This window comes from Eucyclogobius newberryi, unplaced genomic scaffold (genome assembly GCF_026437365.1).
Source record: "Eucyclogobius newberryi isolate DKJ021-1_F unplaced genomic scaffold, fEucNew1.0.hap1 SCAF_2, whole genome shotgun sequence".
Classification (NCBI taxonomy): Eukaryota; Metazoa; Chordata; class Actinopteri; order Gobiiformes; family Gobiidae; genus Eucyclogobius; species Eucyclogobius newberryi.
The window spans coordinates 12,810,950-12,836,576 of NW_027315834.1; the positions used below are offsets into that span (position 1 = coordinate 12,810,950).

The 25,627-nt window shown below is 40.2% G+C and overlaps 1 protein-coding gene across 1 annotated transcript in view; it reads right to left on the bottom strand.

Annotated features, from left to right (window-relative positions):
* Positions 1-19,007, bottom strand: part of LOC140367252 (probable flavin-containing monoamine oxidase A) — an 88,225-nt gene extending 69,218 nt beyond the window's left edge. The window contains exons 1-7 of the mRNA XM_072453619.1: positions 18,875-19,007; positions 18,711-18,798; positions 15,941-16,121; positions 13,752-13,866; positions 12,886-13,043; positions 11,527-11,616; positions 3,654-3,738 (exon numbers count right to left, since the gene is read on the bottom strand). Coding sequence (XP_072309720.1) covers positions 3,654-3,738; positions 11,527-11,616; positions 12,886-13,043; positions 13,752-13,866; positions 15,941-16,121; positions 18,711-18,798; positions 18,875-18,992 — 835 coding nt within the window. The 5' untranslated portion in view covers positions 18,993-19,007. The remainder of the gene's footprint in view (positions 1-3,653; positions 3,739-11,526; positions 11,617-12,885; positions 13,044-13,751; positions 13,867-15,940; positions 16,122-18,710; positions 18,799-18,874) is intronic.
* Positions 19,008-25,627: the final 6,620 nt, after the last annotated feature.

Here is a 25,627-nt window from a genome sequence, read left to right on the forward strand (position 1 = left end):
AGGGCCAGTGTCATTTACAGGCACGTTTAATCACATTTCTGATTGAACGTTATGCTACTTGGATAATCAAAATAAGTGTAGTTGGAGATGTCGGTGTAATCCCTCATTCGTCCAGGCGTGTTCCATAGTAGAAAAAGCTTCAGTTGTAGTCATCTGGACTCAGTTTGAAAAAACAGACGTTTCGGCTCTCATCCAAGAGTCATTGTCAATAAAAGAATTTAGATCGAGAACTCCGATATTAATACTGTTCTGTGGTAAGACCCGCCCATTGGGCGGAGCCTTCCTGAAGTAGAAAGAGTTGTTTGTTTCAACAGAAACTCCCCCCTTGTATCTACCGAGCTAGCCTATTCAGAATTTTAATGGCCTATTAGAATCCTCTTTGTCTTTGTGAGACCCTGGCTCAACCACCCTGAGTACCTGATTAGCATCTAAATGTCCTGGTCCTGGTCCTCTACCTTTCCAGGGGTTCAGTATTCCATTATAGATACCAGGAAGATAGAATCTGAGCCCTCCATTTCTGTTTAAAGAAGGTCTTTCTTTTTTAACAAAAATAGCTTCCTTGACTCCTCTTTCAAACCATCTTTTCTCCTGCTTAAAACCTTCACCTCACCGTCTTCAAACGAGTGATTAGAGGCTTCAAGATGGAGATGCACGGCACTCTGTGGTCCTGAACTTGTATTTCTTCTGTGCTGATAGAGCCTCTTGTGTAGAAGCTGTTTTGTCTCACCTATGTACCGTTCTTTTATAGCTTTCTTCACTGCATTGGATCGAATAAACTACATTGCTCTGTTTTTGAGTCGGCAACTTGTCCTTTGGGTGAATAAGACAAAAACTGGTTCACCCTAAGGACAAGTTGCCGACTCAAAAACAGAGCAATGTAGTTTATTCGATCCAATGCAGTGAAGAAAGCTGTAAAGAACGGTACATAGGTGAGACGAAACAGCCTCTACACAAGAGGCTTTATCAGCACAGAAGAAATACAAGTTCAGGACCACAGAGCGCCGTGCATCTCCATCTTGAAGCCTCTAATCACTCGTTTGAAGACGGTGAGGTGAAGGTTTTAAGCAGGGAGAAAAGATGGTTTGAAAGAGGAGTCAAGGAAGCTATTTTTGTTAAAAAAGAAAGACCTTCTTTAAACAGAAATGGAGGGCTAAGGTTTAATCTTCCTGTTATTTATAATGGGATACTGAACCCCTGGAAAGGTAGAGGACCAGGACCAGGACATGTAGATGCTAATCAGGTACTCAGGGTGGTTGAGCCAGGGTCTCACAAAGACAAAGAGGATTCTAATAGGCCATTAAAATTCTGAATAGGCTAGCTCGGTAGATACAAAGGGGGGAGTTTCTGTTGAAACAAACAACTCTTTCTACTTCAGGAAGGCTCCTCCCAATGGGCGGGTCTTACCACAGAACAGTATTAATATCGGAGTTCTCGATCTAAATTCTTTTATTGACAATGACTCTTGGATGAGAGTCGAAACGTCTATTTTTTCTAACTGAGTCCAGATGACTACAACTGAAGCTTTTTCTACTATGTAGTTGGAGATGTAATCGCTAACTTGGGTTCGGGAGCAGGACCACGCCTCAACCTCCTACTTCCCCAGCAACCTCACCTCCACTCTTTAACTACGCCTCTAATTACCCAGAAGGCCTATATATGCACAGGCCAATCCCAGCATCTCTCGTTGTCTCTGCTCTCTCGACCCCACCCTCCCACCCCATGTCTCTATCGTCTTCACCTTAACACATCACCATCTACGGAGGGGGGGTTCTGAATCGGCTGGGCTGATTACCCCAATCCTGAGTCTCTACCCAGCCATCTCTCATCGCTCCATCATCGATCCTCCATTGATCCTCCATCGATCCATCATCGACCCATCATCGACCCATCATCACTATTATCAATAAACATTTTTTTCAGTATTGATCACACCTTGTATATTTTTCATCTATAAAAGCTGATAATGTAAGAGTTGACCAATATGAGACAAGACTGAAGCAGATGCTAAGGATGCTTTTTGCACTGATGGGAACTGAACCACTTGACCTCACTCGGAACATGCACCGGGAGCTGCGGGTGAATCCAGCATTACCCCTGGCGGTTGGACCACCATTGAAATGAAGGAAAATGTCTGAATGCACTGTCCTTCATTATTGAAAGGGATTTGAGCTGTCGATTCTAACAGAATGTTGCACTACAATTCAAATGTATTGGATTTTCTGAAACCTCAAGTCAATATATATATATTTATTCAAGAAAAAAATTATAGGACGGGTCTCTTTTGTATGACACATGTACTCTTCTTTTTAAACTTATGAATGAACACTTTGCACATCACTTTGTTGCAGTCAGGTGCGTTGGGGGAGAGGGAAAAATCAAAAATTCATAGATATGAACATATGTATGACTTTTTCTCTTTCCCTGTAGAGAATTATTCATTTGATCTTCACTAAAGCTGTTGGATAAAGTTTTTGGTGCAGTTCTGTCGGGCTCGGGTCATGATTCCCCTGAGAGTCTGTTTGCACTGAAGCTGCTGATGACGTGTTTGGCACCATGCACTTCCCTCCGCACTGACCCACACAAGTGTCACATTAGCCCACAGTTCAACTCCCAGACTTCAACACCGTTTCAGCTTTTCTGTCAAGACCGTATCCAGCACGCTCAGCCACGGGGCCAAATGTGGATACACCCAAAGCGACTTCCGCCACTCTACAAAAACGAACCATCTCCACGTGGGAAAAGGATTTCTATTTAGAACATCTTAGCGTGAGTCGTGACAAGTGTAGATGTATTTATTTTTTTTGGTACTGGAAATACACTGGCTATTTGATCCGTTTTGCAACTCCAGCATTGACCAATATCATAAAAATGAACGGAAATGGAAAAAATGAATTAATCTTTCTTGTACAAGGTTTTGATGGATGTGACAGTAGCAAAAAAAATGAACATTGAGGCTAATGGAAGTCTGAATAGATGTTTGAACACAGGGATGAGAAACAACACAGACCACACATTATTAACTGATGAAGCACTGAACACTGTTAACAATAATGAAATAAATAATCAATCATCTGAGTCAAGTCATTTATGTCAGTTTTTGCAGTACGATCAAGGGTTTTGGTAAAATCATCCGAGTCATCCAAAAAGCGGCTTAAAAGATTGGATCCGTTTACATAAATTGATACTCTAGGAGTGAGTCTGATTAATGATAATCACTGAACGTAATGTCTATGGAAGGACTGGATTAAACTGATCCAAAATTAAAATGTGGGAATGTCTTTACCCTTTGCAATTATGTGTAATCTAAGTAAGTAAAGAAAGAAAATAGCACAGCGTCTATGCAAAATGTTTTTAGTGCAAAAAGCTCTCACATCCGTTGCCAGTTTCTTGCAACTGTTCAGTCGCTCATCTTCATTCAATGCAAATCTGTGTACCGCTGTGTAAAAATGTGAAAGAAAAAGATTCAGCGCTTTAAGCAAACATTGAAAAGAACCGACTCGTTCGCTAACGCCATGACCACCGGTGCATGTTTGGTGCACGACTGAAACACTTGAAACGGCTGGTTTGCTTGTGCGTGAATGATTGAATGAATGATGAATGTGTGATTTAGTGGCTTGTCGGAGGAGCTGGAGGTGCTGGAGGGGCAAACTGACCTGCCAGATGCGGGGGGCAGGAGACGATAACAGCCCGGCTCAGGAAGGTGCCGCTACAGGTCTGAACACGTGCCCACTCTGAATCCTGGAAGCACAAACGCACAGCACATGAAAGAACTGAAACGAGAAGAACGTTTGTTTCATCAGGCGTTAAGGGCCATTTCTTATTTATAAGCCCGGGTGTGCAAGAGAGCAACCAAGGGGGAAAGGGAGTGAAAGTAATTTAAATATATATGATAAAACATGTTAAAGGAGACATATCATTCCAAACCAGCATTAAACCATGTGATAATTACACTGCCTGTGATAATTATACTGCCTGTCCGAATAAAAAGTACGATCTTTCACCTACAACAAAGTATTTGAACCCGACCGATGTGGAAAGACGAATCCCGTGGTCATGGATGGCAAAAAGCAGAGACTAATCTACTACAGGTCTGAACCCCAGTGAGAGTGTTTGGGACGAGTTGGAGAAGGCTTTGTGCAGTGGTCACTCTGTCCATCATCAATACAAGATCTTGATTAAAACATATAATTGGAATTAAATTCATCTTTTGACATTGCAGAAGCTTATTGAAACAACGCCACAGCGAATGTGCTGTAATCGAAGCTAAAGGCAGTGTTTTTCCTCTCTTCATCAGCCATTCTGAGAAGTATTGGTATTGCTGGCTGCATGTTTGAGTAATGTTTGGGTAACACACTTGATGCAAAAGTGGTTCAAGATTCAAGGATTTGCCATACACATTGTAAAAACAGGTTAAAAGTCCTTTTGAAACATAAACAGAAAAATCAACAGAAATGTGTACATTCAGTGCCTCATTCAAGTAGAACTATAATTTAAAGGCAGCTGTATAGAAAAGCGCTCTGAAAATGTCCGTATTTCACCCGTCCACAGGTGTTTCTTTTCAACATAAAAGGTTAGTGTGACGGGAAAAATACAGGTGGCTAATGTTAACTTGTAACTTGATTAACAGCACAAATCAAATCTTGCATAATATGTGACTTTAATATCATTATAAGAAGAAAATGTCATAGTAACGACTGTGATTAAATATATAATATACTATATACTATAGTAAACAGATTTATTTTTCCTGTAGTTTCTGAGTCTCAGACAACGTTTTTTCACTGAGGGCCAAATTTTGAAACTTATACGGAGCAGAGGTCCTCAAACAAATGACAAAGGGAATCATTTGAAATTTGCCTTTGACATTATTTTGATGCCTTTACACCTTTAATAAGACTTGGAACATTAATAATAGGTTGGTATAACATCAAAATGCTTGAAATTTTCCAATTTTACAGTAAAAAGTTCTACTTTTTGTTGTTCAGACCAACTTAGCAGGAAGCCGGAGGGCCAACAAAAATTGGTCTGAGAGCCGCATTTGGCCCCCGGGCCGTAGTTTGGTCCTTAAGCCAAAACATTTGGGAACCACTGCTAAAAGAATCTTGAGTTTAAACTTGAGAAACAGAGATATAGACAAAGATGTTCCTACAGTGAACTCTGCCGTCATTAAAATTTAACGTTAAAGGAATGTTGTACGAAAAAATCAGTAGCTGCATGAATTCTGTTCGAGATAAAATGCCTTTTCCACAAAGGTGATAAAACTCCAGTCCTCTTCTCCTCTGGGCCGGGTTCAGGCGAGTTGTCGGTTAAATTACCCATGAGCTGTGAGCGAGAATGTGTTTGTCTGTCAATGTGTGACGGGCCTGTCACCGAGCGGCTAAAATGTCAGGGGTGAGAGCCTCATGGAGCACTGGAAGGACTACAGAGGACAAGGCGTTAGATCAAATTGAAACCTTGCCGCTTTAAATACACACAATAATCCATCTACAATTTATTTCATTTTCCTTTTGTTAAATAATTGGCAGTTATATGCATTTCTTCAATGTTCATGTTCTGTGACTTGACATTATTTCTCTAAGTGGGTGGCTCTCTAAGCGAAGTGTTCTTACAAATCGTATATTAATTAATTCGATGTACAGTAAGTTCCTTTTAAGTTAAGCTTTTACATAAGGAGATTGACATAAGAATAAAATAAACTAGAGTTGAAACTGTAGGAGCAAATGGGTGAAGGGTGACAAAGTTGACGAACTAAAACGAACAAACTAAAATCTTTCTTTTTTAAGTAAATTAAAGTAAATTAAATGTATCTGTTTTTATACATAAAATGTTTAAGTATAAAACAGAACACTGAGCAAAATAAGCAATATACATCAGATTAAATTATGTCCCACTTAGTCCAATTTTTTTTTTATTTGTCTATTCAGTTCAAATGTCATTTTTTCCAGTCCTGTCTTGGTTCAGTTTGTGTCATCCATTTTTTCACAATGGCCTTTTCCCTGCAGCCAAAGGTATATTCCAAAGGTACCTATTTACTGTCGCCATGGCAGGAGTTTTGAGGCCCAAATACATAAACCATGTACTGTGTGGTAAGAAAAGACCATGCCATATTTTGTAAATTTAAAAATATGTATATTTTATTATAGTCATTGTTGTTCATTTGTTTTTTTCTTTTCTTCAACAATAGTTTTTTAAGGGGAATGGCGGGGATATGAGGGCACACTAGTACGTGTTATGTTACAATAGATATTCAAATGTTTATTGAGATATTATATGCATTATAAGAGACAGAAAACTGCCCAAAACACGTGTGAAGTGATTATTCTGTTCTTTAGTGTCATTATACAGTCTATTAACTTTTCGTGCGATGCTTCAACATGAACCAAGACAGTTACAGGCCTATTTTAGCACATTTCTGATTGTACAGTATTGTTATTGGCAGAAAACATATTGTCTGGAATGTTTCAAAGTATGGCATTAAACTATGCTATGTAGCATTTTTCATCACAGTGTTTTTATTGCTCAAAGAAAATTTGAAAAATAATTGAAAAGCACTGTTCCTGGTGGTGTAATTTATGGAGATGTAATACTGTACACGATAATATTGTAAGCAACGCAAAATGGCACAGTACATCTTTAAACTGTATTTGGAAATACAATGAAATGAAAACTGTACTTGTAAAGTCGACTATGTAGTATAACATTCCTTTGCTGACAGGATAGTTGAATACTTTACTACTTTCCACACTGCACTTTCTGTCCGTCTAGTCCGTCTATTTGTACAAACTGTGGAATGCAGTGCGCCTGATTGGATTGTTACAGAGCTATCGCTAACGGGGACCACCGGGGGCCCTCACAGGAACGCCTCGCCAACATGCTTTTCTGTATCTTGAACTAAATAATTCATGAAAACTCACACCACAAACAGGAAATGCTGTTTTCAAATTCCCTTGGCTCAGGCGGCTTACCAAGCAAAAAGAGGAAGAAAAAAATGGTGCGGAAATGTTAGCTTGTAGAAGTATTTGTATTAAAAATGAATCAATAATTGTTTAGTTTTTATCTTAAAGGTGCAATGTACATGATCAGTCAATCAGATGGTGATGATAAAGAAATCATTCATCATTGGGATATCAAAATTGGTATTGTGTTTCCTTAGTATTGAAATTGAGTTTTAAATTCAAAGATGTACTGCGTAACTATTTCTACTATCTCAAATCAATGCAGAATATTATTGCTGTACATAGAATGGGCCATAAACATGATATCTATCAAGCACTTTCATATAGGTGTTTTTGTTGCAAAAACATTACCTTGGAAGACATGCTTTCTTACTGTGAGCGGGCTCGCCTCTCCAGATCTGACCTGATGGTGACCTGTGGTTCTTACACCTTTTTCTGGTGACCCACTTTCTCTGATTGTCTCCTCTCGCAACCTGCCCACACTTTTGAAAAATATTTTTCAATTTGTATAGGCTGAATATAATATAGATTACATTTAAGCTGTTAATGACATGCAAACGTTTGACTTTTGCTTGCAAAAGTCAGAGCCTGGCTCACTGACAAGCGCTCTGATCATCTCTCTCTGAGGCATTAGCAGTGTGCGGGTCAGTCTGTTTCCATAGCGCTGTGCCCTGTGTGTGGGTCATGTCCACAGAGCCGCGCTCTGCTGCAAGAACTCATGCTGGATGAGTAACCAAAAATATGCTGTGTACATGGCGAACATATTTAACAAAGGCACATGGAAAAGAAACTATTAATGCATATGCAACATTAGCATTAACAGTAGATGTTTAATATATGTGGAAGAACTAGACTTTAGTAGCACTGAGAGGAGCAGGGACCAATTTTCTAGACAAAGCAATATTATCTACATGGTCACAGTCCACATGTCTTTTCCACTTACCGAATAGATTTTTAGCAATGAGTTTATAAATGTTTTTTAAAATCTCAGGCCAGAGCGAGCCATGTTTTGCCATGTCATGGTAAAGCGAACAACAACTAGCATGATAATGCTGCGCGATCTGCCTTTTTGACACACGCAGCCAGTATCCAATGGACTTATTTGACAGTTTACAGAGCTCATATTATTACCATATGTATGTTGGGGCAAAAATAATTTTCCTTTATTGCTTGAAATAATTTGCAGTGCACTTTTGATTTCAGTATCTAAGATGATATTTTGTGCTCCTCCTCCATTGAGAGTTTTGGAGGGTTTTAATAGTTTTAGTATCTGTATACCGTATAACGTTGTAAGTGTCAAACCTATCCACTAGATGCTGCTAGCGCTTAACTAATTCTGACACTCTTGAACGTAAATGCGTAATGTTCCAAGCGCTTAGCAGAGAAATAGCACGCTGCCCCACGCTGGACTTCTTAGGAAAAACCTAAAAAAATCCACTTCTAGCCCTCAGAAAGCGGAACGAGTTATATGTGTTTTGATTTATGTGTCTGGACATTTTATTATTTAGACATTTATTTATTATTTGCGCACTTTATTTTACTTTGTACAATGTTACAGTCAAGCACAATTTAAGTAGCATGTTAACTGTTAACATTCTCAATTTGCTAGGCTGTTTGCTATGTTTCCTGTGTAGTTTTCACGGTGCATTGATGGTGCGTTAACTATAAATTATGCTGTTTGGTGCAATAAAGAATGTTTTAAATACACACGGCTTCAATCAGTAAATTCGCACCCGTCGAAACCACATCAGCAATGATGGGCCAGCAATAGTGAAAACTCGACCAGACCAGTGGATCGCACCAACTTAGGAGCTCTTTGCCAATCAAGTGGAAGCCTGCTCTTCGCCATGTATCACCAGTCGCCATTTTGAGTTCTGAGGTTCAAGATTAAAGTCTAGACAGTATTGCTAAAATTAAAATTAAAATAGTATTTTAACAACTGCAACTGCCAAAATGTTAAACACTGAGGAGAGTAACATCTCAGATAAAGCAAGATCCAGTAGCCGTGAGCGTAACCCAACTGAAAAGGGTAAAGAAATGCAGGAGGCAAGGAAACATGAAAGGACATTTAGCTAATCTTAGGAAGCATAGAAAACACAGAATACAGCTAAAATGCTTCTGCACTCCTGAGGAACTTAACGATGCAAAGAGTCCTACAAAATCAAGTTAAACAAAGCTATGAGCCCATTCGCCGCTATTACTCTATGACTTCCTATGACTCCATGTTTAAGAAGAGAAGCATGACAGGTGTCTCCGGGATGGGCACATCACTTTTAGATTGATTCTGTCTCATGTTTGACCCTTCCTAGACGTCAACGTGATATCTGCCTCTGCACACGTCTGTGCTGAGCGTATGTATATTTGAAGATGACTCTCTCGCCTCCACCTTGTGTGTAGCGCTTTTGTCTGCCCCCTCCCTACATTTAGCTTTTGCTGAACTAATTGTCCCAGACAATACTCGACCAGAGCATTTAGTGTAAAAACTCGCTCGTCATCAGCGCCAGGCAATTGTAGTGGATGACTTGGCTAAAAGTCAAGACAATCTCATCTTTTCTCAGATTACAGACTTCTTGCAAAAGGAAGGTGAAATTGCTTGCAATCCCACTGCCTCACCATTTCTAATGAATGAAAAGGGCTCTGTAAACATGTTTACAGAGCCCTTGAACACTATGGTTCAAACCGTCAGTAGCAACGCCTAAACCTAAGCCACCTTATTTGTTTTGCGGTGACAGCTCACACGGCATAAGTAAGTGTTCAACCTTTGCATCAAAGACCATTGACATAAGGACAACGTTCATTCATGAAAATCACCTCTGCTTTGGATGTCTCAGAAAAGGCCATGTAACCAAAGACTGCAAAGCACGCCACTCCTGTGGTAAGTGTGGCCATCGCCCCCACCCGACATGTTTGCACACATAGAGGACAAAGGAATCAAAACTAAAGGAAGCGGTGGAGAATTCAGAAAGTGCAAATAAAGAATTGCATAAAGTCATGGCCCATGTGTTGACAAGGAAAACACCCGCCTGACAACCTCAAAAAGAAATACCTACGTATGCCTTGCTTGACACCCAAAGTGACTTGTCCTTTATTTTAGGAGATTTAGCCACTGAACTAAAAGTAGACAGTCAGTGCAGTTAAAGCTAAGTACAATCATCCCTATTCACACTCTTGTAGCGAGTAAACTTCCAACTTAAAGGTGCGGGGCTTCGACTCACCCACGTGCAAATAAACCAAGCTTACTCAAGAGACTTTATACCAGTTGACAAGTCCCATATTCCCACCAGAGAAACTGCACTTCAGTGGCCACACCTAATAGGCTTATTTAATTAGATGAAGCCATTATAAGACTGTGATGTTGGGTTATTAATTGGTTATGATTGCCCATCAGCTTTAGCTCCCCTAGAAGTTGTCATAGGACAAGTAAATGAGCCGTTTGCTCAAATAACTATACTAAGCTGGACAATTATTGGGTCAGCAAATCCTCACTTTTGTACACGGTGTCACAGTAAAAGAAATACCTACACCATCAGCTACTGATGTGCTCAAGGTCTTGGAATCAGACTTTAACGAAAGAAACTATGAGAACAAGTATGTGTCTCAAGATGACTCTTGCTTCAAACAACTTTTGAGACACAATAGAGCAAAGGCCAGATAAGCACTACGAGATGCCCCTCCCCTTCAAAGTCTGCCACTCACCATTCCTCCCAAACAATAAGAAGCTAGCCATTGTAGGACTGCAAGAAATTCAGAAAAAGTTAAAGTTAATAAACAGTACCATGATCATTATGCTGCCTTAATGGAATTAATAGAAGATGGCGATGCAGAGCTCGCCCCCCTTGTGTCTGAGAGCAAAAGCTTAACGCTTAACTCAGAAATTGAAATGCATATCGACGACTCTCAAGTAGTTCTCGCTTACATTACCAATGTTCCTGTGGGAACATCTTGTTTCTGTCCAAAGCAGCAGCCGAACTGTTAGTTGGAGATCCCAAAGTCAAAACGGTTTCAACGATTGCAACTCATGCAAACAAATAAAGTGACATTCTAAGTAATCTTACAAAGTTCTCTAGCTGGTCATCACTTCTCAAAGTGATTGCTAGACTAAAAAGACTCAAAAACACCCCAGAAACAACATCCCAATATATCCCAGTACAAGTCCGTTCTTCAGATTAGACCCCATACAACAGGGGTCCAGGGGTTGGGGGCAGATTAAAGAAATCTACACTTGGTCTAGGAGTGAAACGCCCCATAATCCTTCCTAAAGTCCATCACATATCAAAGTTGTTAATTTCACACTTTAACTCCTAGATTTTCCATCAGGGCAGACACCAAACATCGATGGAACTGAGAGCAAATGGATTTTGGGTGATTGGAGGAAATAAGGAGGTGGCAACACGCCCAACAGAGGAACAACGCATGTCAGAGCTACCAAAAGAACGGGTTGAAATCTCAGAGCCATTCTTGTACTGTGGAATGGATTGCTTTGGCAAAATGACATGGAGCAGACACCCCCAGCCCCCTTCCATTCCCCTCCCCTCTCTTTCGACCTCTGGAGACGTGTTACTGTACGTACCTGACTTATGGCCTTCACAGCACAGCCCAGGCGGACGCTCTTCCAGCCCACCCGCTCGGCCAGGCGCTTGCTCAGCTGCTGTGTGCCCCCCTGTGGATAAACAGAGATTATATTTAAGAAGACTTCCACTACACACGCCACAAGCCTACTGGGTCTGGACAGCAGCAGCACTTTACACAGGCACTTCTAAATGGCTTTTGTTTTTAAGATTTTAAGATGTGATCAAAAATATTTAGTTACCCAACCAGAAGATGTTTAGTGTAAATTAATAAAACAGAAAGAAAAAAAAAATAAGCCCTAAGGCGAGGGTACCTGGCTCACACCAGATTGATATGCACAGCGTTCTGAATTCAGTTCTAACTATAATATATCAATTTGGAAAGGCTCTCACTAAAAGCGGTCTGGAAAAAACAGAACATATGACAAATATTCAAAGTGTCACAACAGCATAACAAGCCGAGAAATCAAACATTGGTTCAATCGAGATGAGAGAAAAGCATAGACACCTTTCCCGTGCATGTTTTGAGTTGATGGGGTGGAAACTAGGGTGCTTAGAGGAAACCCACCCACACACGGGCCGACACAGGCGAGAGTGCTCACTTTTATCAGCCTCTAGTTCTCTTCAAAACAGCCACTGTCCAGGCCCTTGCTCATGTATTTCCCCAAGCTCTATTACACTCTCTACAAGAGGTGGAAAGCAATCAAATTCTTACTCACGTTACTGTGATTTAGCAGATTTTAAGGGGTAATTGTACTTTTTTGAGTCGATTTTTAAACATGTACATGTGAGTGACTAAAAATCACACATAAAATCACGGCATCTCCAGCACTTATTAGTAAAATCGCAGGGAATCGGCGGATTGTGGTTCAAAACAGCTACATTATAGTGATGTTTCATGTAATGTACAACTATTGATACAAAACACTACTAAAACTGCACAAACAAATTAACAGGTAACTACTACTGCTACTTTTACAGTACAAATGTTCAGTACTCCTCCCACTACGTCTCTTTTTCTTTGCATCACTGACATTTCTTCTTGCTAGGATCCAAGTAATTGTCAATTCATGTAACTATTTATTGCACCTTAAAAAACTAAAGTCTACATTTTCTTCTTTTTAATACTTAACATATGTCAACCAGCAGACTTCATCTACCTCAAGGACAGGTCACTGTAGTGTTTTCTTGTTCCAAGGAGAGAAAAACGATCGGCTGTGATTGAATATTTCAAAAGATGAACGTTCCAAAGAGGCTGGGCAACATTATTTTCTCTTATACAATTACAAAAAAAGAACATTGAAGTCCTTCTGTTTCATTTTGCAGTGATGAAGAGAGCAGAGAAGGGGGCTGGACTATACCGGGATCTTGAGCTCTTGGGCTGATCCCGGGGAGGTCTCCAGCAGAGCCAGAACTCCTCCAGCGGCAGCAGAATACATGAGGAAAAAGAGCATGGACATCTGTGCAGGCTCCAACCCGAAAACCGAGCGAACGCACACTCCCAACTCCTCCTCCAACTCTGCCCAAAAAACACAACACATGCTTCAGTACTGCAAGGGACATGATTCTAAAGTGCATTGTCAATTATGCAATTAAAGTGGCTTGCAAAAGTGTTCGTACCCCTAAAACTTTTCTACATTTCGTCACGTCACGACCACAGACTTAAATAAAATTGTATTGGCATTTTTATGAAAGAGCTACACAAAGTGGAACACAATTGTGAAGGTCGTCTTTGCATTGTCTGTATGCATGTTATGTCACATGCAGCCAAGGCTAAGCTGTGATTGGAATCTACAGAATAAGGTGAAAACAGTTGATGCGGCCATGAATTATGTCCCTCCTACACAGACTACAACGCTGTTTCAAGCCGCCTAGAGAAACGGGGCCGTGTTGACATGGTGGTCACATGAACATGGAACATTTTCAATAGACTTTATATCATTTTTTAGCTAGAAAACGTTTCCCTTGTTCTCCAATGACGGAAAAAGAAATCCGTATCAAAAAGAGGCAAAAATGGACAGGGCGGACTAAGGTGAATAGCCCCAGAAAGCTACATACTCTACATTTATCCAAGCAAGCTGTTAAATATTCTGTGTAACTCGATGTCAACAATGTGAGTTAAGCTTTAAGTGGGCTTGATATACAAATGATGTAACAGATTGCAAACTGCATTCACTCAATACTTGATGGTCATTGGGACAAAAAATGTAGCGTCAGTCTGGCCCACCTTGTGTCCATACGTGCTGCTGGATGTAGGAGTGTACGGTCATGCTGTCCAATTCTACTGCATTTGGAGTGACACGGGGGTCCTGGATGTTCACTGTGGCACATAACCTGTTAATCTGTGGACAAAGAGCAAGAGTTAGCACCCCCCTCCAAAGAAGTTCACCTACTCAGAGTTTCACATTAAGGGGAAATTGCATGTGGTAGAATCTGCTGCTAACCCTGTTTTTGTTCAATATCTTTGTTCAAATGTGGCATGAAATGTTGCAAAGTTTAAAATTGTATCCGTCAACAAACGTTAACAAAGGTTTTTGCAACATGGTCAATAGATGGCATTTGTAGCATTGGGAAATTCCTTTTAGGACACTTTTCTGGCTCACTTGTACATTTATATACATTCATGTGCATTGTTCAAAATGTGTCATCAAAAACAGACCAGAGGTTTGGTTTTGTGAGCATGTCGGTGCTAAAACTGCTTTAACCACTGATTCCAAGTGCCAGTGACTACGTTTACATGCATGACAACTGGATAACTGGTCTACTACTTTTAATATCCCACATCCCAATCCCACATCTGGAAAAGTCCATGTGCAGTTGCATTCCCGCTGCATGTAACGATGCAGTCTGATCACACAGACTGCAATGACAAACTACGGTCCGTCCATCAAGTTTTTTCCCCAAGTTAAAGTAAATGAAAAACTACCGGGGTTTGTTGTGTTGCTGAGAACTAACCATTCTTGAGCAGCAGAAATTAAAAAAAGACCAAATACTCAAAGTCTATCGTTTTTTATGGCAACTAAAGCCTTAAGGTATTTTCCAGACACTTGACAAATCAATGAATTAAGCTTATTTAACAGTGAATGCTGAATGAATGACTCATGAGACTTATGTATTATTGATGTCAGGTTTCAACCAACGGTGATGTGGATCAATACATGTACTGCATGTACAAGTTGTGTGAAACTCTCCAGTGAAACAACAGAAACGTGTTGAATTTGTCAGTTTGTTGTAAGTTAGGCAGTTAATACAAAAAGAAGAAAGCCCACTTTTTTTTTCATCACAGAGAAATTTGTAATGCTCTGTGTTACGGCCCCTGCAGAGCTTCTTGTGTGTTGAATTGTTCCCTTTCCTGCCTTTTAAGCATCACGATTTGTCAGAAATATTAAAGAGTTCAGCTATAAAACACTACAAGACGAGGGGAAGTGAAGTGGGATGACAGAACACAGTCACACCATCAGTCGTGGCTATGACCAAAGTTTGTCTGACTGTGTGGAGTTTAGAGCTATGAACATGCTAGTGCCACACACTAGCGGTGTCTTTGCATTTGTAAAAAATACTAAATTAAAGTTCAATAAGGAGATAAGGTCCCGTTCACGGCAGAGCTGCTCTGCTGCATTGTTATGAGTGCTTATGTTTCCATTTTTGACAGAGATGGATCTTAGATAAAGGGGGATACGAGGATAGATACGAGGATAGATACGAGGAGGGCTCACGGCTTCTTTTAGAGGTCTGCACATGCTCTGAGGACCACACAGCCTCAAACACATGGATCTAAGCTCAAACTAGGCTGAATAAACCTGTGTGGGACTCTTGCAGGTTTTGCCCTAACTGAGCATGTGCAGTGGAGTGAAGCAACAGCAGCGCCAAGTTTCAACAAACGGACAAGACAAGTCTTTGTTTGTAGCTAAGGCTCTGTTCATGTTTATAATGATTAGACATTAGTTAGAAACACAGTAATTTAACAACATTGAATGCTAATCATTACATAGTACGCGTTATTAAACTATCGTGAAGTGGCCCAATTTAATCCGTACATGTTTTTTTATTCTTTTGCATGCAAACCTTAGCCACTAAATACTGATGACCACCTTGAGTCTGCTTGGCCATTCAAGTCCCTGCCCGCTACTGGTAGAGTCCATTCTAGAACGGATTTAAAGCTATGACGACATTCTGAGCAATCTTACTTTCAGAATCATAAACACCTAAAACTCATGCAACTTCCAAAGTACCTGAGAAACTTCTCATACAATTTTAAACATGCAGAGTATTAGATATTTATCAAAATACATGTGTGCTTGTGTTTTGTTGATAAAAAAGCAGTTGATGGCATATTAGTGCAATCATGTACCTCCTTTTACAGTTTGAAATCAGGTTCCCCAGCTGATTTTCCCCCTCTAAGCTGAGACGCCAGACCTTAAAGAGGAAGAGGCTGAAGTCCAGCAGCACCATGGGGGACAGGGCAGGGATACTGGAGGTGTAGGAGCGCACTCTGGCTTTCGGCCCGCCCATGTGGTGCACCTTCTTCCCACTCCTGAACTGTGGGTAGGTCTCCAGACCCAGCTCCTCGATCAGCGCCAGGACGTGGGTCTGTGAGCTGAAACAGAGATTTTAGGGCTTTGGAAATTGTTTTCATCATGATAATAGGTTGCTTTAATGTTAAGACAGCTAGTGCACTAGTACACTTCCAAGTATATACTGGCCTTTGTCTGTCCTGGCCTTTGTCTGTCCTGACCTTTGTCTGTCCTGACCTTTGTCTGTCCTGACCTTTGTCTGTCCTGACCTTTGTCTTTTTTATCACTAATTTCCTGTCAAATAAAACAATCAAATACAGGATATCCAGATAAAATATTTCTAATTATTTCTAATAGCGTACTTGTTCAATCATATTACCATCGAGCATAAGCATAAATACATGTTTTGAGTCCATAGAGTGCCTTTTGTTTTACTTTAAATCATTAACCATTTTAAATGAACACAGTTTTGTTGAATGGAGTGAAAATCCACTTGAATATGCGTCTCTGGGAAGACAAATGGCCCATAACTAACGCTGATTGAGGTTGCATTTCATGATTTATTGCCCAAATAGACTCATCTCGTCCATAAACAAGCTGCTGGCTGTATTTTGGCAGATTTGTTTGCGGTTATTTGTTATGTGACTTTACTGTAGCTCATAACCACTCAGGCTTTCCCTTTTCTCTTCACGTTACAAAACCAATTTTAGTTTACCTTGATTTCCTTTTTTTATTGGAATATTTGTTTACTATTAGTATTACTATTCTTCCGGTACAGTAAATGTAAGCGCTGTGTATGCTTAAAGGTGAAGGACATGTGTATCTAACGCCATGGAGATACCACCAGGCCAAAGTTACAGGTCAGATATGAGGATGGGCGAGTTTACTCACAGTAAGAATACATAAGAATAGTAGTAAAAAGTAAATGAATAAACTTACAGTAATGAGTATTGAACATATCGGAGGAAAAATCTAACTCAATCACTTGAGCTTTTAGCTAATGACTACAATAAACTAATAAATAATGCAAAATACTGCACGTAATCTGCGACTTTATTCCTCCCATGTTTTGTTGCTCACTCTGATTCACACTTGAGTTGGAGGAGCAGATGTGCCATGAAACTGCGCCGCATAAACGACATTCCCACATCTTTTCATGACTTAAACTCAGTGATGGAGCGGGGAATCGAGTACATGTTTGGTGTGTGTGACACAATTATCCATTTCAAAACAGCAAATTAGATCCAATATCTTAAATCAGGCGCTATTCACGATTATAAATGCTTTTGTGTGTCGGGAAAGGAATGCTAAATGCAATTTGAAAAAGGATGTGCGTAAATGATTGCTGAATGGAGATTGATTAATAAGCATAAATTACAATATGTTCTAACGACAAAACAAAGGTTCTGTTGTCATCAATATGTGTGTGTGTGTGTGTGTGTGTGTGTGTGTGTGTGTGTGTGTGTGTGTGTGTGGCATTTCATTCATGGATATGGAGTGATCCTGTCCGACTAGAGCTCAACATGTTTGACTCCACAGCATGATGTCACCTGGTGGTAACTATAGGAAGTGCTTACATACCTACGCATTCAACATTTTATTCTGATCATTTAAAGTTCTAAATAAGCACTTTTTCTTTTTGTTTTTAATTAAGATTTTTTTTTATTTTTCAAGAACAAAGAACAAAACAAAATGTATAAACCTGAAAAATCAAACAAAACTCGACCAGAGAAAGAAAAACATATATATGATGATTCTTAAATCATGTTTGAGCATAAGGCTGTGGCCCAGTAAAAAAAAAAGTTAAGTTGAAAATAAATCATGCTTAAATGTTTCAGAGTAGAGAAATTATAATGCTATTTTTTTCTTCTATTTTGGCTGTAAAAGTACAATAAAAATTCCGGATTGATACACAATATTGATGAGATAATCCTTGTTTGAAGATGCATTTTACGTGTGTTTAGCCTAAGAAAACGTTTTTCTTTAAGGGCACCAGAGCCATGAAAAGTGACCAGATGTGAGTGTAATATTTCAGGCTTCTCTATGTTCTCTATATGACTTTTCTGTTGGGGTGTCGGACACACACTTCACTTCACTCTCCATGACGATGTTATTCTTTAGGAATGTCCCACTGTATGCAACATTCTTACTCCTCTGCCCGCTTGCCTTTCCACAGATCTGGAGTCTCATTTATGAAACAGTGTGTGGACCTCTGACTAAAAGTATACGTGGGGAGAAAACCCAAACTTCACTTACGTAGACAAATATTGTGATTTATAAAAACCCTCAGAACGCACTCCAGCAGCTCAAGTGTGAATAAGTCCCAGAGAAGTCCGCTGTTTGTTTTTTAGAAATGCAAATATTAATGTTTAGTCATGCAAAACATTTTAAATATGTTTTTGAAATGTGGATTTTATGGCCGATTAAAACACCCTCCTAATTCCCCTCACAAACTTCCTCAAACTAGCGATGTTTAATGTCATACTGCGGAACATTACATCAGTAACAGCTCCAGGTGGCAGACCCTTTTTTCAGGTTCAAATGCAAAAAAGTTTTTGACTGCACTTTTGTTTCTCTGGAAGAGTCGTCAGCAGATCGTGTGTCAGGGCAGTTTTAGGAGAGTACAGGCATCTTTTCTTACAAACCATGAAAAGAAATTAAGTCAACACTACCTCCCGACCCACTGTCCTCCTAAATCCCAGAGGTCCTTTCCATTGGCTGCCGGTATCTCTTGTGTCACTGTGCGTCCTCCCACTCGATCTGCACAAGCACAACACGTCAGAAGAACCTTAAATCCACTCAAACTCCTCACTCCTTTTGAAATAACAACTCGTACCTTTGCCTTCCAGAAGCAGGATTTTCAGCTCGGCATTTCTCTTCTTGAGCACATGAGCCGCAGACAGGCCCGACAGCCCCGCACCAACAACAATAACGTCCCAAATTTCAGCTGTCATGATGTGAATGAATGGATGGTGAAAGTAGTTGTTCAGCCGGCCCTTTTCTAGTCCGAATCAGAGAAGTTTATCTGAGAGTTGTGTAACCGCTGCACTTTGGAACGGAGAGCTGCAGTGAGTGACCTACTTGGCGACACGTCAGGGCTGGTCTGTGGTGTCAGTTCCAACAAAGGGAGTGAGGGGAGGCCTTGGATCCAGGGGCCAGAGAGGGCTGGTGGGTCGTATGAAAACTCGGGCTCGTCACTGTAAAAGAGCTTTACAACTTGAACTTTAATAGCCACGTCAAATCAATAGCATCAGCAGCTTTTTACCATCTAAAAAACATTGCCAAAATCAAAAATATAGTGTCAAAACCAGATTTAGAGAGACTTATCCATGCGTTTGTCTCCAGTAGATTAGACTACTGTAACGGCCTGCTCACTGGTCTCTCCAAACGAGTTGTAAAACAGCTGCAGTACATCCAGAACGCTGCTGCTCGGGTCCTGACTAGAACCAGGAAGTATGAGCACATTAGTCCTGTTCTCAGGTCTCTGCACTGGCTCCTGTGGCTCAGAGAAGAGACTTTAAAGCAGCTCTGCTTGTGTACAAGTCTCTCCATGGCCTAGCACCAAAGTACATCTTGGATATATTAGTGCCATATGAACCATCTCGGACTCTGAGGACCTCAGGGACCGGCCTCCTGCTGGTGCCAGAGTCAGGACTAAACATGGGGAATCTGCGTTTCAGTTTTATGCAGCTAAAATCTGGAACAGTCTTCCTGAAGATGTGAGACAGGCTTCTACTCTGACAATGTTCAAATCTAAGCTAAAAACAGTTTTGTTTAGCTGCGCATATGACTAAAAGGATTTTTCTTTGCACTCTTCTCTTTTGTTTGTGATTTTATTAGTTTAGAAAATCAGTTGGATTGATAATTTTTTATTTAGTTAACCCTAACCCTAACCCTTATTTCTGTTTCTGTAATTTCTTTGTGATTTGAATGCATTTTTCCTGCTGTGAAGCACTTTGAATTGCCTTGTGTATGAAATGTGCTCTACAAATAAACTTGCCTTGCCTTGCCTTGCCTTACAAAGAACCTGCATCAATGTTTTGTCAGACAACATATAATGTCGTCGTTTTGAGAGAGAAAGAGATTTTTACACATGAAAATTATATCAAAAGGAATTTTCATGATGAATAAAACAAAGTCTAGGTTATTTAAATGACTAAGTATTAAATATATGTGCCTGTTACATGTCCTGTTTTCTGTCTTCATCAACCTGCCAATGGGGCTACGGATGAAAATGAACCTGCATGGCGAACATGTTCAACTAACACTAGTAAGAAACTAAAAAGAAAAGCATGTGTGGCCACTTCAAGATGAAAGAAAATAAAAAATAAGATAGCATATTTTTGAGTTCAAACACACAAGTTTGCTGTTTTTTTCTCATATATATTTCTTTTTTTGTCATTCCGGATCCACATCCCAGTGCAGGCTGTTACATTATTATAGAGCCTTATTATAGAGTTTGGTAACAAAACGTAGCGTTCCATCAGACCGTTACCATTATATGTTAACACTGATTTCTATGGGAGAGTTAGCGTGAGCCTCCAAACATCACAAACTGTGAAAATCCAGGGCTGTTTTGGTGACTGACAACCACTGTTGATAACAGGAAACAAATGTCTGTTCATAACAAATGGATATGAACTTTGTACTTTGTTTTGTTCTATGGTGATTAAGTCTCTTGTATAAATACATCTGTGCGATGCTCAGATCTACTGCCTAACTTCTACTTGTAGTGTGTTCTGTTAGCATTGAAGACGACTTGTAGCGTGCTGTGTTAGCATTGAAGACGACTTGTAGCGTGTTCTGTTAGCATTGAAGACGACTTGTAGCGTGTTCTGTTAGCATTGAAGACGACTTGTAGCATGTTCTGTTAGCATTGAAGACGACATGTAGCGTGTTCTGTTAGCATTGAAGACGTCTTGTAGCGTGTTCTGTTAGCATTGAAGACGACATGTAGCGTGTTCTGTTAGCATTGAAGACAACTTGTAGCGTGTTCTGTTAGCATTGAAGACGACATGTAGCGTGTTCTGTTAGCATTGAAGACAACTTGTAGCGTGTTCTGTTAGCATTGAAGACGACATGTAGCGTGTTCTGTTAGCATTGAAGACAACTTGTAGCGTGTTCTGTTAGCATTGAAGACAACTTGTAGCGTGCTGTGTTAGCATTGAAGATGACTTGTAGTGTGTTCTGTTAGCATTGAAGACGACTTGTAGCGTGCTGTGTTAGCATTGAAGACGACTTGTAGCGTGTTCTGTTAGCATTGAAGACAACTTGTAGCGTGTTCTGTTAGCATTGAAGACGACATGTAGCGTGTTCTGTTAGCATTGAAGACAACTTGTAGCGTGTTCTGTTAGCATTGAAGACGACATGTAGCGTGTTCTGTTAGCATTGAAGACAACTTGTAGCGTGTTCTGTTAGCATTGAAGACAACTTGTAGCGTGCTGTGTTAGCATTGAAGATGACTTGTAGTGTGTTCTGTTAGCATTGAAGACGACTTGTAGCGTGCTGTGTTAGCATTGAAGACGACTTGTAGCGTGTTCTGTTAGCATTGAAGACGACTTGTAGCGTGTTCTGTTAGCATTGAAGACGACATGTAGCGTGTTCTGTTAGCATTGAAGATGACTTGTAGTGTGTTCTGTTTGCATTGAAGACAACTTGTAGCGTGCTGTGTTAGCATTGAAGACGACTTGTAGCGTGCTGTGTTAGCATTGAAGACGACTTGTAGTGTGTTCTGTTAGCATTGAAGACGACACACCTCATCTACAGTTGTTATTGTACCCAATGCAATTTTGATTTTGGACCAATCGCTCCTCTTTGTTCATGCCTTGTTCAAGGCAAATTAAGGTAGTTATTATAAAGTGTTACAAAGTTTCAAAAGCCAAATCTTTTTGAGTGAAATAAAAAATAGTATTCGATTACTCCTTGAGAGAAATTTAAATGTTTTATGTAGAAGGAAACAAAAAAAACTCTGTGTTTTAGTTTTGTTTGTTGTTTGCAAATGTTGTTTTTGGTGGAACCGTCTCAGACTTAACTCCCCACATCTACTCACTGTATAAACCCATGCGTCTGTGAGTTTTCTCTGCAACATCCCAGTAAGGCAGGCAAGTTGTATACCAAGTAATTGAAAGTTACATAAAAGAAACAAAATGATAAAAATCTAAATACACACAGCCAAAACATAAACAATAAAAATAATTGTACTTTCAAATAGAAGAGTAGGATAGATTTGGCACTGTAGATGAATTTCTGCTTGAATCTCATTTGATTTGTCTCTCTTTGTGCTCTTGCTGTGCTACCCCAGTTAAAACCCTGGACACACACAAACATGCACATATTGTCCAAATATTGAAAGATTTACCAACTTTCTCACATGCCACACAATTCAAGCATCAAAATGTCTGTGCTTAGGAAAGAAGCTCCTGTACGTCTCTTGGGACCAGACCGACATTTGCATATTTTTCAAATGCAAACACGAAGAAATAATACAACCCAGAGGTGTAGAAGTAAACAGTATGGCGTCTAAAACTCACCATATGGTACGAGCTGCTTCTGTCTTTTGAGCAACTTTTTCTGTTCTACTTTCCGAAGACAACGGGCAAAGCTGCATGCATAATAATCGCCTTTTCATAAATATTCATAAACAAGGAACTCATTTGGAGTGGTTGATAGCACAGTTTAGTCTACAAGATGTTACGACACACAGAGGCCTGCCAATAGGCTCATCGAGACCCCCCCCCATGTCTCTTGGTACATGGCTTTCTCTTTGTTGGTTTAGTTGTTATTACATCGGCTTTTCAGGTCACGAATATAACTCGAAATTGCTTCAGATACAGTATCAAAACAAGAAAAGTCTGTCACTGAATAATGTTCCTGAAAAGGCAGTTGCACAGAAGCTAAATTTACTGTCTCCCGCCAGTAATTACAGACCTGAATGTAAATTAGTGTGGTATTAGCGACGGCCCTATCTGAGGTGAAAATGAGCTGCTGATAGCTTTAGCCTTTTCTCTCAATTTGACATCGGAAATTAGGCTTATTGTTAGAACCATCATTAGGGGGTTTTATAAGGCAAAGGCTAGGCACGGACACATCATTAACGCTAACGCTTTTTTTTTTTTTTACCAACATTAACAACATGACTTCAATTGAAAGAATCAAGATCCTGAGATGTTTTTAAAAAAATATTTTTTTGGAACATTATGCTTCAAAGGCTTGATGGGAGTGGCCCATCACCAAACCGAGAATCAGGTTTACGCCTTGTTTGCATGGCAACAGTGGTCAGGAAAATGCATCGTTCACACCTATTATAATCCGCATTTAAATACAAAATATAAATAATAATACATAAAAAATTAGGTGTGTAGAGAGTCAATTTTAGGTGTGAAATATGTTGGCCCTGCGACGAGTTGGCCACTGTCCTGGGTGTACCCCAACTAAGGCCCAAAGTCACTGGGACAGGCTCCAGTCCATTCCCTAATGGGAAAAAGCGGTAGAAAATGAATGAATGAATATGTATGTATCAGTATCAAGTGCAAGTAAAGTTCTAGCGTGCTGTGCTCTTGGGGAAAAGTCTTATATGGAAATATGTGGATGAATAAAAAGTGGTGGGTGTATTTGTGCAGCATTTCTGTTTTCAGTTATTAGACCATTGGCAGCATCAGAACAATCGGCCCTAAACCTAAAACGTGCCAGTTGATACTCGTATTCAGGTTGGCAGTTTGGCACAGACAACACTGGAGGGTATTTACATTGGCATTTACATCAGCTGTGTAAACCTAAGGTTCATATCATGTCAATATGAAAGAAAAAGCAGAATACAATAGAGAATGACAACAGAACATGCTACATCATTTCATGAAAAGTGCCTTATTTTGGATCTGAACGTCAACTTTATCAATGTATTGTTTTAAAGCTATTTCTATGGGGGTTTTTTTGCCCATTCTTCTTTGGAAAACAGCTCAAACTCAATCAGATTTGGTGGAGAGTGTTTGTGAACAGCGGTTTTCAGATTCTGTCACAAATTCGTTTGGACTTTGACTGGACCATTCTAACACATGAATATGTTCTGTTTTAAACTATTTGATTGTAGCACCTGCTTTTTGTTTAGTTCTGCTGAAGGCAAACTTCTGCCCCAGTCTCAACTCTTTTGCAGACGTGAACATGTTTCCTTCCAAGATTGCCCTGTATTTGGCTCCATCCATCAACCAACACGACTAATAGTTTTCCCGTTGACAAATTCCCTGTCCACCTGAGCGGTGGATCTCTGCAGCTCCTCCAGAGTTACTATGGGTTCTTGGCGGCAGCTCTGATCAGCGCTCCTTGTTCAGCCTGTAAGTTATGTTGGGCGGCCGTGTCTTGGGAGGTTTGTGTCATACTCTTTCCATTTCCAGATGATATATTGAACAGTGCTTTGTGAGATGTTCAAAGCTTGTGAAATCTTTCTATTAACTAACACTGCTTTAAACTTTTCGCAGGAGTGAACAATTACCAGCTAATCCTTGAAAAGGTTGTTTACCAATAGCTCACTGACTTCCTCTTGATAAACAACTCATTTGATGTTTTTCAGTCAGGTTTTAGACCTCATCACAGCACTGAGACTGCTCTTGTCAAGGTGACAAATGACATCCGCCTGAACATTGACACGGGCAAAGCCTCAGTCTTAATTCTGTTGCTTTGACACTGTTGATCATGACAAAACAGACAAAACTGAAATAATGTTTTTTGGCCCACAGACAAATTACAAATTTGCAGCCCCCTCTTGTCTCTCACCATAAAACCTCCAAATCAAGCTAAAAATCTGGGGGTAATAATGGACTCAGACTTGAACTTGCTGTCCCTTGAGCCACTTGAACGAGTCTGCCTACAGGAGGGAGGTGGACCGGCTGGTGTCCTGGTGCAGCGGCAACAACCTGAAGCTCTCTGCCCAGAAGACAGTGGAGATGATTGAGGAAAGTCTCCCAGTCACCTAGTCCGCCTTCACCCTGATAGATTACCCCATCACCACCGTAGACCGCTTTCTCGGCACCACCATCACTCAGGACCTCAAGTGGGAGCCCACCATCAGCTCCCTCATCAAGAAGGCCCAGCAGAGGATGTACTTCCTGCGGCAGCTGAGGAAAGCAAAGCTGCCAGCGGAGATGATGGTGCAGTTCTACACAGCCATCATTGAGTCCATCCTCACCTCCTCCATCACCGTGTGGACTACGGCGCATGGTGTGCTCTGCTGAGAAGGTGATCGGCTGCAGACTTCTCTGCAGGACCTCTACGTCTCCAGGACTCTGGGACTTAGCTCTCCTTTAAGCTTTAAGTTTACGTCATGACATACTGTATGTGAATGTGACCTATGGTAAAAAGCTTATAAACAAGGGCCAAAGCTGAATTATAAAACTATGATGAACAATCATAGCCTTCCAATCAAAAACATAATTAGAAAAAAAGAAATCAAAAACCAAAGATATTTATGACTACTGTTTGAATGACATTTTTCTTCTTCTGCTGCTACAACAAATAATAATAAATCTTTATGAACAATTTGACTGCAATGCATTTTAAACTTTAACCTGTATATCCTGTTATTTTACTTCCTTCTAAT